Source organism: Lithobates pipiens, unplaced genomic scaffold (genome assembly GCF_037356315.1).
Source record: "Lithobates pipiens isolate NorthernLeopardFrog02 unplaced genomic scaffold, aLitPip1_a1.2 Scaffold_10, whole genome shotgun sequence".
In the NCBI taxonomy this organism is placed as follows: domain Eukaryota; kingdom Metazoa; phylum Chordata; class Amphibia; order Anura; family Ranidae; genus Lithobates; species Lithobates pipiens.
In genome coordinates this window covers 95,323,236-95,339,757 of record NW_027507686.1, presented here as the reverse complement: position 1 = coordinate 95,339,757, position 16,522 = coordinate 95,323,236, and the positions used below count along the sequence as shown (strand labels likewise).

The 16,522-nt window shown below is 43.9% G+C and overlaps 1 protein-coding gene across 2 annotated transcripts in view; it reads right to left on the bottom strand.

The window, feature by feature from the left end:
• Positions 1–354: 354 nt before the first annotated feature.
• ZNRD2 (zinc ribbon domain containing 2) overlaps positions 355–16,522 on the bottom strand; it is a 128,142-nt gene continuing 111,974 nt past the window's right edge. For both annotated transcript variants that reach the window (XM_077456873.1, XM_077456882.1), the window contains exon 4: positions 355–757. In XM_077456873.1, the coding sequence (XP_077312999.1) occupies positions 462–757 (296 nt within the window). In that variant the 3' untranslated portion in view covers positions 355–461. The remainder of the gene's footprint in view (positions 758–16,522) is intronic.

The window sequence follows — 16,522 nt, the reverse complement described above, 5'->3', positions numbered from 1 at the left end:
GGCACTATGTAATTATTTTTTTTTTTTTTACTTCCGCTGATGCATTTTCTACTCCCACTTCCCACTCCAGTCCCCCCTATAGTCTGAAGGACGGTAAATTGTCCGTTTGCTTAGACGTTCACTTATCACTTATAACCACCTTCACCCTGGTCATCTTTTATGGGTCAAATATATGTTGACTTTGCTTTTTTGGGATATTTTACTCTTCTCAGCAATGTTTCTAATCTATATTAGCTGCCCTGATTGTACTCTTGCCTTTCTTATTGCATTCTTTGTAGTCCTGGAATTACAATTTTGACCCATCTGCCTTATATTTTTTTTTTTTTGTGTGAAGAAAATAACTACAAAGTAAAATGGAGATTAATAATTTATTATGATGTCATTCAAGAAAAATATTTGAAAATAAAACTGAAATAATGACAAGCTGAACTAATTCTGTTTAAAAGCTGCTTCCTCAGGCTTCAGTGGCGTAGGTCTTGAAGAAATCGTAGGCTTTGGGCACAAGAACCAATAAGGGCACATAACTGAGAGCTATATTCCACAGAACTAGTTTCTTTCAATTGATGTGAGGCCCAGCCAATTTTCTCCAAAAGCGCAGCTTCAGCAGAAAAGATAGCATCAGGAACAGTAGGCTTTGCATGGACAGGCTCAAGGTTTGATCTGGTAAGAACACAAGCAGGGACATCTGGAGCAGGGTCATCCTGTAGCGACAGCTGATGCTCTCGCACTTGAGAAAGAGCAGCCTGAGGATTCAAGGCTGAGAAACAAAACCAAATTCACAGGGTTAGCTACTGTAAGGAGCAAATAAAACAAAAATAGCACTTTTATGAAAACACAAACACTGACCAACTATTATAGTCTAGGTCAGTGAAGGCGAACCTTGGCACCCCAGTTGTTTTGGAACTACACTTCCCATGATGCTCATGCAGTGTAGTTGAGCATCATGGTAAATTTAGTTCCAAAACATCTGGGGTGCCAAGGTTCGCCATTACTGGTCTAGGTGGACTGAGAGGAATAAAATAGCTCTTCAATGAACCTATTACAACTTAAAGTTACATAGTAGGTGAGGTTGAAGAAAAAAGAAACAAGTCCAACCTATGGGTGTGATTATATGTCAGTATTTATTACTTTATTAGCTTTGTTGCCCTTTTCTGTACTCACTCCCTTTCTAGTACATCCTTCCCCGAGGACTGGTGCCCAGAACTGGACAGCATACTCTAGGTGCGGCCAGACCAGAGTCTTGTAGAGTGGGAGAATTATCGTTTTATCTTTGGAATTAAACCCCTTTTTAATGCATGCCAATATTGTTTGCTTTTTTAGCAGCAGCTTGGCATTGCATGCCATTGCTGAGCCTATCATCTACTAGGACCCCCATGTCCTTTTCCATCCTAGATTCCCCCAGAGGTCCTCCCCCCAGTGTATAGATTGCATTCATATTTTTGCCACCCAAATGCATTATTTTCCATTGAACCTCATTTCCCATGTAGTTGCCCATCCCATTAATTTGTTCAGATCTTTTTGCAAGGTTTCCACATCCTGCGGAGAAGTTATTGCCCTGCTTAGCATCGTCTGCAAATACAGAGATTGGACTGTTTACCCCATGCTCCAGGTCGTGTATGAACAAAATAAATAGGATTGGTGGCAGCACAGAACCCTGGGGGACCCCACTACCCACCCGTGACCAGAGTACTCCCCATTTATCACCACCCTCTGAACTTGCCCTTGTAGCCAGTTTCAATCCATGTACTCACCCTATGGTCCATGCCAACGGACCTTATTTTATACAGTAAACATTTATGGGGGACTGTGCCAAATGCTTTTGCAAAATCCAGATACGGGCCTTCCTTTATCTAAATGGCAGCTCACCTCCTCGTAGAAGGTTCATAGATTGGTTTGGCCAGAATGATCCTTCATGAATCCATGCCGATTACTGCCAATGATACCATTCTCACTACTAAAATCTTGTATATAGTCCCTTATCCCCTCCAAGAGTTTACATACTATTGATGTTAGGCTAACTGGTGTGTAATTCCCAGGGATGTATTTTGGGCCCTTTTTAAAATATTGGTGCTACATTGGCTTTTCTCCAATCAGCTGGTACCATTCCAGTCAGTAGACTGTCAGTAAAAATTAGGAACAATGGTCTGGCAATTACTTGACTGAGTCCCCCAAGTACCCTCAGGTACAAGCCATCTGGTCCCGGAGATTTATTAAATTTCCCAAGTCTAATTTTAATTTTGTCCTCTGTTAACCATGGAGGTGCTTTCCTGTGATGTGTCATGAGGATAAACATTGCAGTTTTGGTTACTGAATTTCCTCGTGAAGACTGAGGAGACAAATGAATTCAATATCTTTGCCGTCTCCCCATCCTTTGTAACCAGATGTCCTTCCTCATTCTTTATGGGACCAATATGGTCTGTCCTTTTTTTTACAGTTTACACACTTAAATAATTTCTTAGGATTTTTTTTTGCTCTCCTCCGCTGTGTGTCTTTCATGATCTCTCTTAGCCATCCTTATTGCATTCTTTATAAAGTCTAAATGCTGATGATCAATCAACCTTGTATTTTTTGAAGGCCTTAACCTTTGCTTTTATATGCATGTTTACGTTGGAGTTAAGCACCAGGACATTTGTTCGCTGTTTAATTTATTGCCCAATGGGATGCATTGGCTAATGCCCTTATTTAATATGCTCTTAAAGCAAAATCATCTCTCCCCTGTGTTCTTTGTTCTTAAGATTTTATCAGAATTTATGCCTTCTAGCAAGGTTAGTAGTTTAGGGAAGTTAGCTCTTTTGAAATTCAGTGTCTTTGTATTCCCCTTATGTTTCCTATTTGTGTGATTTATACTGAAGCCAATTGACCTGTGATTGTTTTTACCTAAATTGCCCCATATTTCCACATCCATGATCAGGTCTGTATTGATGGTAATCCAGTAACGCTTCATTTCTAGTTTGTGAATCTGCCATCTAATCCATAAAATTGTCCTGCAAGACATTTAGGAGCTGGCGAGCCTTAGATGACTGTGCGGTTCCCTCCACCCAGTCTATGTCTGGATAATTAAAATCCCCCATTAAGATAAAAATTCCCATCCTTGCTGCTAATCCAAATTGTGATAGGAGATCTGTCTCCCCTTCCTCACTCAGGTTAGGGGGCCTATAGCATACTGCCAGTATTATTTTCCCCTTAGCTTCATCCCTTTGGAGCTCTACCCATAAGGATTCCACCTCCTCCCTAGCTCCCTTAGTGATGTCATCTCTCACATTCACTTGTATATCATTCTTGATATATAGGCATACCCCTCCCCCTTTTTTACCCTCTCTATCCTTACGATAAAGGGTATACCCTTGAATGTTTGCCAGCCAATCACGAGAGCTGTTGAACCAGGCCTCTGAAATTCCCACAAATTCCAAATCCTCCTCGTACAACAGTATCTCTAGTTCACCCATCTTGTCCGCCAGGCTCCTGGCATTGGTGAACATGCCACATAGTTTAGACCGGTCGCATATTATCCTCTTATTGGGTGTTCCGAGATTGCAACTAGGACTTGCTACTATACTTACTTACTGGGTTTATGTGCTTTGGTCAACCTACCACTAATGCCCTCAATACAACCCTCTGGAATATGTTCTGTGCCATCTTTACCTCTGGACTCCCCCCCCCCCCCCCCCCAATCGCCTAGTTTAAATACCCCTCTAATTTTTTGACCATCTTCATTCCCAGCTTATCTGCACCCTCCTCATTTAGGTGCAATCCATCCCTTCTATAGTACTGGTTATTGACTGATAATTCAGCCCAGTCCTCCATACATTATTTAAATGGAGGACTGTTAAGTATTTAAATACAAGAGGTTTATTTTTCATTTCTAACCAGTAGACAGAAACTATGACAATATGTAATTTTACATGTTTATGCAGGACAATTTGTAAATATTTGCAGATATGTGCCAAGACATGAACTGCTTCAACCCCACCCACTGTACATAAACAGCAGGGTAGATGCTTTGCCATCCTGAGCTGACATAATGGTACGTCACTCAGAATGAGAGGCCATGCAGCAGCCTGATCCTCTGATGGCATTGATTACTGCCAAGCACAGATCGGAATATGGGAACTGTGATTGGCCCTCCCGATCACATGATGGCTGTGTCCAATCACAGCCTTCAGTGTAAACAGACACTGACAGTTCGCCCTGCGGAGCTTAGTGGGGGGCGAGCAGGAGAAGCTGCAGCCTGTGCTGACAGCTCTGTGTGCAAGTGATGATTTTACACACAGAGCTGACAGATCACACAGGCTGCAACCATCCCCACACATAGTACACCAAGCACCACCGCACCACCGTCCCATGAACATCTGGTACAGTGTCCCCATGAACATTTTACATCAGAGGTAGGAAAGCATCAGAATATCTCCATGTATATATACACACACAAAGATTTTTAATGTCTATGTCTAAATTCCTGTCCGAATTTGTGTATACATATATTTTGTATTTACTCATATCTTTATGAATTGTAGATTGCAAAGATTTCTATACCACTTGCTGCTGACAAAGGAATTACGCCAAAAACCTTGAAACGTGTAAAGCTTCACTCTGTACAATTGCACGAGTGTTATAAACAGTTGGTTGAGTATGCTCTATGACATGAATTTATCATGCAGTTTTGGCAAAAGCTTTTATGTATTGATGTTTTTTAGAATTTGTATTAAACTATATTTTTCTATATTTTATTGTCTTATTTCCCTAAAAAGTTCCGTCAGAGGGTTTGTGTCTTTTTGATGTACTGTTAAGGACGTGGGCAATTTCTCCTTGTCCCCACTAGAATTTAACTATTTCTGTATATCTTTTTATATTTATGCGTTAAGTCTGTAAAATTAAGATTGAAAAACTGCTGCACAAATACTGTGCGAGACATAAAAATTTGAAAAACCCACCATTTTATTCTCTAGGGCCTCTGCTACAAAAATAGGATGGTAATCACCGTAAAATCCTTTTCTCTGAAGTTCATTGATGGACACAGCTCCAGTAATCTTGACCGTAGGGTTATTATGCCACCTTCAGGAGAGGCTAGGCAGAACATGAACACATGTTAAAACACAACAGAACTTGACAGTTCCGTTCAGGAGGCAGCCCCTCTGGTAATAACCCCTCAGCCTGCTTCCTGCAGCTCAGTACGTGAACAAGCATAACGTAAACCAATAGGAGGGGAGGGTGCTTCAATGAACTTCAGAGAAAAGGATTTTACGGAGAGTACAAAAATCCTATTTTCTCCTTCATTCATTGACAGACACAGCTCCAGTAATCTTGACCGTAGGGACGTCCCCAAGCAGTGTCATAACAAGAGTTGGGAACAGCAACATAACTTCACCCATAACCATAGGTGCTCTCTAACAGGGGAGTCACCATCTGAACCAACCGCAGCAGAACTTGAGGTCAACATATGCATACCTTCAAAAAGGTAACTTTCTCTTAACAGAAGAAAGTGTAAAATTGCAACATTACACGGCCGCTAGCAAAACTGCAGCCAAAGCAGGCATCAGAAGATGGGCTTACATCCACTTTGAAGAACTTTGTAAAAGTGTGAACGGACGACCAAGTCGCCGCCTTACACACTTGAGCGAATGACGCTTGATGTTGAAAAGCCCAAGAGGCCCCAATTGCCCTGGTGGACTGGGCCGTGACAGGAAAGGGGGGCACCTGTCCCTTCAAGGCATAAAGCCTGGACCACGATCTGTCTGATCCACCTGGAATGGATGGACGACGAGACCGCCAATCCTTTTTTCGGACCAGCTCCCGAAACAGAGTCTGACTTCCGGAAGGGACCCGTGGCAGACAGATATACCCTTAGAGCCCGGACCACGTCCAGGGAATGGAGGACCACCTCCTTAGGATGTGTCTGTTTAGGACACAGAGATGGTAACACAAAGTCTCCATTGAGGTGAAAAGCTGAAACCACCTTCTGTAGAAAAGAAGGTTGCGGACGCAACACCATCAAATTCTTGTGGACAACAAGATAGGGTGACTTGCAAGACAAGGCCGCCAGTTCCAAAACCCACCTGGCCGGTGTAATGGCCACTAGGAATACCACTTTCTGAGAGAGTGCTAAAGGGATTTCCCTGATGTTCTCAAACTGCGGATTCTGAAGCGCAAAAACCAGGTTCATATCCCACGGAGGTAAGGGTGGATGCACCAGGGGGACAACATGCCGGACCCCTTGTACAAAGGTGCTCACTAGAGAGTAAAACGCCAGGGGTCGTTGGAAAAAAAAAAAAAAAAAAAAAAAAAAAAAAAAAGACAGCCAAGGCTGATATCTGTCCCTTGATGGTGCTTAAGGCCAGTTTCTGGTCCACTCCTCGTAGGAACAGCAGGATCCTGGAAACGGAATAGGTGTGTGGACGTCACCACATCTCCTCACACATGGAGATATAAGCCTTCCACATACAATGGTATATCTTATGTAAAAAAGAATTTGTGCCCTTAACATAGTGGAAATCACTGAGTCAGACAGACCTCGGTTCCTTAGCACCTGGCTTTCAACAGCCATGCCGTTAAAACCAGCGACGGTAAAGCAGGATGGAGAATCGGGCCTTTTGACAGAAGGTCTTCTCAGATCGGTAACCACCAAGGAGCGTCCGCCACCAGGCATACTATGTCAGCGTACCAAGGACGCCGAGGCCAGGCCAATCTGGGGCAATCAGTATCACTGGAATCCCCTCGGGCCGCCACCCTGCAGAGTAGACGTGGTAACAGTCTGAGTGGAGGAAAGGCGTAAAATCAACCGGTACTGCACCCATGGAGCCCCCGTGTCCAAGGATCTCTTGTCCTGGACACATACTTCCGCACATTTCGATTGAGCCAAGAGGCCAGGAGATCCACATCTGGGGTGCCCCACACAGGCAAAGAAGCCTGAACAACTGCAGATGCAATGACCATTCTCCTGGGTCCAGCATCTGGCGACAGGTAGTCCACCTGCCAATTTTCTACTCCCGGATGTATATGGCCTACAGGGCCGGTACGTGATGCTCTGCCCATCGAAGGATGTGAGCGACCCCCTGTGCTGCAGCCGAGCTTATTGTTCCTCCTTGATGGTTGACATATGCCACCGCCATGGTGTTGTCTGACCGGATCCTGATCAGATGTCCTCGTAGTCTCATCGACTATGTGGAGAGGCATAGCCTGATCGCTCGAAGTTCAAGCACATTGATCGGCAACTGTGATTCCTCCCTCGACCAGAGGCCCTGGGTCGACTTTACTCCCAGCACTGCACCCCAACCAGTCAGGTTGTGTCCGTTGTGATCACTGTCCAATGAAGAGGTAGGAACGACTTCCGGGACCCAAGGGCTGGAGACCTCAGCCACCAGAGAAGAGAGTCCCTGACTAACTAGCTCACCTGAATCTGCCGAGCCAGTGATAACGGAGATTTGTCCAATTTTGCCAATATCTCCTTTTGCAAGATCGCCACATCCTCCCTTAATTCTGAGGCGGAAGCTGCTCTCAGAATGAGATTGTCTAGGCAACCCACGATTGCCATCCCACGCTGTCGCAACAATGCCGAAATTGGAGCCAGTACCTTGGTAAAGACTCGGGGTGCTGAAGCCAAGCCAAAGGCGAGAGCCACAAACTGGTAGTGGTTTTCCCCTACTTCAAATCGCAGAAACCTTTGATGCCTGAGGCATATGCAAGTGCGCGTCCTGGATGTCCAAAGACGCCAGGGAGTCCCCCTGATGGAGTGCAGCGACTACGGAGCGAACTGATTCCATTTTGAACCTCTGTACTTTCACAAAGCAATTGAGGATTGGACATACCCCTTCCTTTTTGGGGACTACAGATTGAAATAGAACCCCTGAAACCTGTCCATTTCTGGAACAGGCACTATCACCCCACGGCTTAGCAGGTCCCTTACTGCCCCAAACAGGGCCTCCTGGCGAGCCGGGAGTAAGGGTATGCTGGAGGGGAAAAATCTGTTTGGTGGACAAGATAGGAACTCTATCTTGTAGCCCGATGAAATCAGTTTGCAGACCCATTGGTCGGACAGCCGAGAGGCCAACCAGGCTGCAAACTCCCGAAGACGACCCCCCCACCCGAGTAACAGACGGGGGCAAACCTTCATGCGGTAGCACTTTTGCTCGCTGCCTTGTTAGGCTTGCGAATCCAGGGACAATTATGTCCCTCAGTAGTCGCCCTGTTGGACTGGGAGCGCTTTGCCGAAGTCCCGGGCGGACAAAAAAAAAAAGACTATTTTGAGCGGAAAACGAGTGCCCTTGCCTGCGGCGTGGCTCCTTACTCTTTCTGGATTGTGGAAGCAAGGTATTCTTCCCACCTGCGAGGCTCCAAATAGCCGCTCACCAAGGAAGGGTAGATCCGTCAAGGCTTTTTTAGATGCCTGATCCGCAGACCAGCATTTCAGCCAAATTAGGCACTGCAGCACCACTGATGAAACTGATGCCCTGGAGAGCAAGGGAAGCATATCCAGGGCCGCGTCACAAATGTACTTAAGGCCGTGCACTAACTGGTCTGCTAGTTCTACGCAGACAGGAGAGGCCTGCTGCTTTTCCAGTTCACGGTGCAATAGTTTTGCCCACTCAGTAAGTGTTTGTGACGCTAATGCTGTGGCCAGTACTGGTCGTATCGCTGACCCAACTACCATAAACAGGGAGCGCCCACTGCCTCGGCCTTCCTGTCGGTAGGATCCTTAAATGCAGGAGTTCCTTCTACCGGGATCATGGTTACTTTATTTAACCTGGATACTGGGGGGTCCACGACCAGGGGAGCCGACCATTTCTTAAGAAGGCTCCACTCAAAAAAAAAAAAAAAAAAAAAATCGAATGGCTGCCCTATTTGTGCCATAAAAAGAAATAGCCAAAAAAATCACTCACTACTACAAATCTAGGTGCAAATGGGGCCTGAAAGTGAAAATGGTGCTTTTACAGAACAATGGTGTAGTGGTTAGCACTCTCACCTAGCAGTAAGAAGGGTCACTGGTTCAAATCCCAACCATGACACTACCTGCCTGGAGTTTGCATGTTCTCCCTGTGCTTGCGTGGGTTTCCTCCGGGTACTCCGGTTTCCTCCCACACTCCAAAGACATGCAGGTAGGTTAATTGGCTTCTGTCCAAAATTGGCCCTAGTATATGAATGGGGAACTTGGATTGTGGGCTCCTTGAGGGTAGGGACCAATGTGAGTGTGTAACTGTACAGGGATAGGGACAATTGTAGACACTCAGGTTGAACTGGATGGACTGGTGTCTTTATTCAACCTTACTAACTATGAAACTATGAAACTATGAGGCTACATTCACATGTTTCCAAACACATGGCAAACTGCACAGAAAATGTACACTTTAACATGTGAGGACAACACAAATGATGCACATTTGCAGCATTTATGAAACTCATGGCAAAGGCTCCCCAAGTGTGGCACACACACTGAAAACTGCAGTAATGCAGCATGCGACACGCCAAAAATAGTGCTGGAGCGATTGGGCTGCTCTGTGTGTGACGAGTGAAAACCCTTAAAAAAAAAAAAAAAAAAAACACAAAAACGCATGCGGACATACTTGTATAGAGATGCCATACACTATGCAATCTGATTGTACAATCCCTGTACAGTTTCCTTTATATTTACCAGAACTATGGAATAGAGGACACACCTGACCAATCCATTCAATTTGTAGCAAATCCGGCAGGCCCTTGTACTACACAGCTGATAGGAGATCTAAGAGGAGATTGTACAATCAGATTGCATAGGAATTGGGTGGAAGGTGGTATTGTAATGAGGGAGGTGTGGTCTAAAAATGTGAAAACAACCTTTCACGCCCTCTTCCGTGATGCAACAAGTGATGGCTTCTGGGAGATGATCTAACAGGAAGTGAATGCTGACACAAGCTACAGGAAGCGATGTAAATCTGAAAATCCATTCAGAGCTACAAACAAGACTGACAAGATTCTATCATGTGAATGAGGCAAGTGAGGCACATTGGGAGGGCTGGGTGAGCAATGGCATTGGAAAGCGCTTCTATTTCTTATGAAAAAAGTGAAATTCTGCCCAAAAGAGGTGAACATATGCTTTAAAGTAGATAATGGTTGAAGGTGCTCCTTGGATGTTGCATCTCTCTAAGTGGCAAGGCTGTGAAAGTCTCACATATGTGGTATCGCCATTACTGACACTGAACACAGGGAGCCCACACTGCAGAATATCCTTACAGCAGTGCATACTTATGGGTCTTCTAATGCAAATCTCTCGTCTGAAGTTAAGAACATGAAAGATTTGCTGCACATTAGGCATGATATGCAGAAAATGAGATAAAGAACCACTGCTTTATAGGGTAAAGAGCATGATTGAGGATGAAATGCCACCATTGCTACAGGATGTTTGTCTGATCTCAGCAAAATCCTCAGACACTGCTGCAAGTCAAGAATACGGAGAACAGGCTTAGACGTAGTAATATTCGGATAGTCGATATGGCTGAAAGAGCAGAGGGCAAAAACCCTGCAGACTATTGAAAACTGACACATTTGGGAAAAAAATCTTGCACTATTTTTCTTTGTGGAAAGGGCTCACAGGGTGCCATTTCTAGCTCTGCCACCAGGGGGCCTTGATAGACCATTTTTGCTAAAACTTCTGCATTAAAAAAGGACTGAGCTATCCTTCTGTGGATGGCCAGACAACAGCCTAATCTTGAAATACAAGGCAAGAAAGTTTCCATATATCCTGATTTCTCAACTGCTGTCAAAACAGAGAAATTTGCTATACCCAGCAAAATTGCATATGGTTGCAGGCGGATTTGTGCATTTCTTTGACAACCTGGTGATGGCGAATAACTGGCTTGATCGGCATGAGTGACAACTTAAGGCGACCAACCACCGGACTACGAATACTTGTCCTTTTCTAATGGTATAATCTCACCATTCATTAGTTCACGAGAGCTAAAAGAAGATCACGTCCCAGGAATGACTGATTTTGTCTTAATAGGCATTGGATAACGCTTGTGTTTGTCACAAACGACTCATGGGTCCTGGCCCTTTGTGATACCACCCTATGATACCCTGCTGGGAATTTGTGAATATAAGTTCACACCAGACTGTTGGGAGTCATTGTTTTAGCTTCACGATTTCTTAACAGTGTTTTTGCAACCCTACTATCAGGACGCCATCACTGCATGGTACCATGGTACTCTGGCTTGGGTATGCTACCTGTTGAGATCAGTTGGTCGCGACCTGCCCTTACATGTACCCTTTGGCTAATGATTCTTGTGTCACACTCAGCTCATCTTGCTTCACCCCCCCCACTGGGACTATTCTCCTGGAAATGAACCATATATTTATTTTGTTCTTAGACGAGTGTACACATGGCCTCCCTTCTCAAGGAATGTGAGAGGGCTACATAGTTACATAGTAGGCGAGGTTGAAAAAAGACCATCCTATGTGTGTGATATGTCAGTATTACCTTGTATACCCCTGTATGTTGGGGCCGTTCAGGTGCTTATTAGTTACTTGAACCTATCGATGCTCCCCGCTGAGACCACCGCCTGTGTAAGGGAATTCTACATCCTTGCTGCTCTTTCAGTAAAGAACCCTCTACGTAGTTTAAGGTTAAACCTCTTTTCTTCTAATTTTAATGAGTGGCCACGAGCCTTCTTAACCACTTAAGGACCGCCTCATGTACATATATGTCGGTACTTTGAAGAGTGATATCTCGGTAACGGCAGCAGCTGCTGCCACAACCGAGATGTCCCTCTTTACAGGAGGCGGTCCTGTGTACGATAATGGTGGTCTCCGCGAGATTACTGTTATCGGCGGCTGACGGCTCCGGTAAGTGGCGGATGACACCCCTCCCGCCACCAGTAACTGATCTTGCCGGAGACCACCATTATCATACACAGCGATCGGGTCCTTTCCTCTGCTGAGTATGGAGACAAGTGAGGCCAAGATGGCCCCCACTCATCTCTATACCATAGGAGGGTGGAAGCAACGTCAAAATGTCACTTCCGCCCATACCTCTTAAAAGGCAAGTTATTTCAATGTAATTTTTTCAAATGACTTTTTTATTGCATTTAAGTCCAAATATGAGATCTGAGGACTTTTTGACCCCAGATCTCATATTTAAGAGAACCTGTCATGCTTTTTTCTATTACAAGGGATGTTTACATTCCTCGTAATAGGAATAAAAGTGATCAATTTTTGTTTTGAAAGTGTAAAAATAAATAAAATCAAGTAAAATAAATAAGAAAAAAATATATATATATTTTTTTTAAAAAAACACCCAGTCCCGACAAGCGAACGCATACGTGAGTAGCGTCCGCATATGAAAACGGTAGTCAAACCACACATGTGAGGTATCGCCGCGATCGGTAGAGCGAGAACAATAGTTCTAGCCCTAGACCTCCTCTGACGCAAAACATGCAACCTGTATAAAATGTTAAGCGTCACTTAAGGAGATTTGAGGGTAAAAGTTTGACGCCATTCCACGAGCGGGCGCAATTTTGAAGCATGACATATTGGGTATCAATTTACTCAGCGTAACATTATCTTTCACAATATAACAAAATTGGGCTAATTTTACTGTTGTCTTATTTTTTATTCAAAAAAGTTATTTACCAAAAAAAAGTGCACTTGTAAAACCGCTGCGCAAATACGGTGTGAAAAAGTATTGCAATGACTGCCATTTTATTCTCTAGGGTGTTAGAAAAAAAAAAACAATAAATAACGTTTGGGGGTTCTAAGTAATTTTCTAGCAAAAAACAAAAAAAAAAAAAAAGTTTTAAACGTGTAAACACCAAATCTGAAAGAGGCCTGGTCCTTAAGTGGTTAAAGTGGGGTGCCCCCTAAAAAAAAAAAAAAAAAAAAAAAAAGAAGAATTAAAAGTCAACAGCTACAAATACTGCAGCTGCTGACTTTTAATAATTGGACACTTACCTGTCCCAGGGTCCAGCGATGCGGGGGAACAAAGCCCCCACCTCCTTTCCCGCTCCGCTCACGGCGCCGGCATTCTTACTGTGGGTACCCAGCTGTGGCGTCGCGCGCCGTTATACGCCGCAGTCATCTGGGATACGTGATAGCCGCAGTTACCTGGGACCCGAGGGGAAATTATGTCACCAGCCCAGGCAATGAAGGAGGCAGACTACGAGGGACCCCCTAGCAACATGCATTTAGAGGTGAGTAAAAAAAATGTTCCCCCCACCCCCCCCCCCCCCCCAAGTGTTTTTTTTTTTTAATGAATCTTAAGCAATTTTTTTTTTTTTTTGGTGGCAACACCACTTTAAACTCCCTTCCTCAAAAAAGTTGTATCCCTATTGTGGGGTCACCAGTACGGTATTTTTATATTGAAATCATATCCCCTTTCAAGTATCTCTTCTCCAGAGAGAATAAGTTCAGTGCTGGCAACCTTTCCTCACAACGGATATCCTCCAGACCCTTTATTAGCTTTGTTGCCCTTCTTTGTACTCGCTCCATTTCCAGTACATCCTTCCCTGAGGACTGGTGCCCAGAACTGGACAGCATACTCTAGGTGCGGCCAGACCAGAGTCTTGTAGAGTGGGAGAATTATCGTTTTATCTCTGGAAATAATCCCTTTTTTGATGCATGCCAATATTCTGTTTGCTTTTTATCAGGAGCTTGGCATTGCATGCCATTGCTGAGCCTTTCATCTACTAGGATCCCCAGGTGCTTTTCCATCCTAGATTCCCCAGAGGTTCTCCCCCTCCAGTGTATAGATTGCATTCATATTTTTGCCACCCAAATGCATTATTTCCAATTTTTCTACATTGAACCTCACCCATGTAGTTGCCCACCCCATTAATTTGTTCAGATCTTTTTGCAAGGTTTCTACATCCTGCAAATAAGTTATTGCCCTGCTTGGCATCGTGCACAAATACAGAGATTGAACTGTTTACCACATCCTCCTACATGATACAAAGTTTGTGCTAGTTTCAGTCTTTAACCATCATTCTCCAACTATTATCTGTTTGCAGGAAACACATTTGACTGATGATAAAGTAAGACTTTTGCACAATTCTAATTACTCAGTACAATACCACTTCCTTCATACACAGTACTCTAGGGGTGCAAGTGTATTGATTTCAAGGTCTACACCATTTAAGACACTCTGCCCAAATAGATCCTCAAGGCAGATTTTTTTACTGGGAAATTGGGATGCTCATGGGTGTATTATCGCAATTATCAGAGGTGATGATGCGTCTGTCTTAATTTATAGCCAATCATCCATGTACTCCGTACTAGTTCTGGGGGATTTTAATAATGTGGCTACCTCTTTAAATCTACATAAGAAATTTTGCCCAAAGCCCCAGAGTGCCTACAGCCTTTGCTAAATACATCTCAGAGATTGGGCCAACGGACCATCGGCGCTGTAAAATCCCCCATCAGGCCCAATTCTCATGTCATTCCTTAAGACATTCCACTCTCACATATAGACTTAGCACTGGGTTCAGACTTAACGCACACCTTTAGACCTCAGGTCACTTATCTGGCTCGGGGACTGTCTGACCACTCTGCACTGCAAATCAATTTATTATTAAACAATTGCAAATTGCCCACTTATTGGAAATTTAACCCCTTTTGGCTTCCCCTTTTCCCAAATACTGACTATATACAAACAGGGATTAAAGGCTTTTTGATAACAGATACTCATCTACCCCGGGCGTTGTCTGGGATACTTTAAAAAAAAAACTTATATTAGAGGCCTTATCAAGAGAGTCATCCATAAAGATTTCAAGTAGGCATTGGGCGTTAGATGCTAGTGAGGCAGTAGATAAAAGCAGAACAGAGGTTAAGTGATCCAAATGAAACTAATGATAGGTCATGAATTGAGGCTCAGCAATTTTACTGTACAGTACAACAGGCAGAGCATAGGCGTTTTTTCTCCTCTGAAATGTTTTTGAAGAGGGGGGAAAAGACACGGCATCTGCCATCAGTGATATTCAAGTCACAGCAGCCACCCTCCTTTATACATAGGATAGCGGTGTCCCCAACACAGAGTGCTACAGACACTGCCATTATACCAGTGTTCCATTCCTTTTTTTCAGGATGTATATTCATCCAAATTCTCTTATTCTGCACAAGAATTGATTTTCTTGATATTATACAACTCCAGCAACTTACAGGCCTAGATAGAAAATAACTAAATGCCTCATCTCAGAGGAGTTACAACTAGCAATGACCACGTTTCCTAATTCCATTTGCACCGGGTAGGGATGGTCTCCCAATAGAACTTTATAATTTGGGGATATGCTTCTGCCAGAACTACTGGCTACAATTATGGATGCAAAAGATAAAAAGGTCTCTTCCGCCTTCCATGTATAAGGCTGTGGTAATCGTTTTGTTGAAGCAGGGAAAGGATCCTTCTCAGCCGAGTCTTATCGTCGCATTTCGCTGCTCACCAAGATTCTGACCATGAGACTAAGGTGATGACCAGTCTTCTTGATCAGGATCAAATCGGGGTTCATACCCAGTCGATCCACGGCACATAATTTTAGCTGTACTTATGCAACTCCCTACAGACAACATTGGTAATTGAGCTATTCTAACGCTTGATGCTGCTAAAGCATTTGATAGTGTCAAGTAGCAATATCAGTGGAAAGTGCTTGATAGATTCAAATTAGAGAAGACCTTTATTTCTTGGATTATTATACAAGGCTCCTACTGCCCATCTCAGAATAAATACTACACCATCTCCCTTCCTTTGAGCTACAAAAGGGGACAAGACAGATGCCCATTAATTTGCTCTGGCCATTGAGCCTTTGGTGGTAGCTATCAGGGGGAACTCGAACATTATTGGCTTTAGGAGGGGGGACATGGAAGGAAAACTTGCTCTATATGTGGACAATGCCCTCCTTTTCTTGGGAGACACCTAATTCTGTCACATTTCATGGCTTTGATACACAAATTTTGATTCTGCTATGGCTTCCAGATAAATTGGAACAAGTCCACGCTTCTTGCCCTGGATCCGATGGGATCCCCATGCCTCGCGTGGCAGAGCAAATTCGTGGTGGAGACTTTGATATCTGGGCATAGTTGTACAGGCCAAATTAGTTAATTATTTTAAGTTGAATATTGACACACCCCCCCCCCCCCCCCCAATCAAAAAAAAAAAAATATGATTTTTAAAACAGCTTACCTGTAAAATCCCTTTCTTGGAGTACATAATAGGACACAGTCTCAAGTAATTACTTGGTGGGTTATAGGCCTACCTTCAGGTGTTGACACTGGTATAACCAATACAGGAAGTTGACTCCCCTATATAAACCCTCCTCCTTCCAGGAGTACCTCAGTTTTTGTAGCCAAGCAATATACTCTCACCCCATAAAACAGAGGGGCGGGAGCTCTGTGTCCTATGATGTACTCCAAGAAAAGGATTTTTACAGGTAAACTGTTTTAAAAATCCTATTTTCTTTATCGTACATCATGGGACACAGAGTCTCAAGTAATTATTTGGTGGGATGTCCCATAGCAATGCTACTTGAGGGGAGGGAGACACAACCCGTAGGGTAACCCCCAGACCTGATGACTT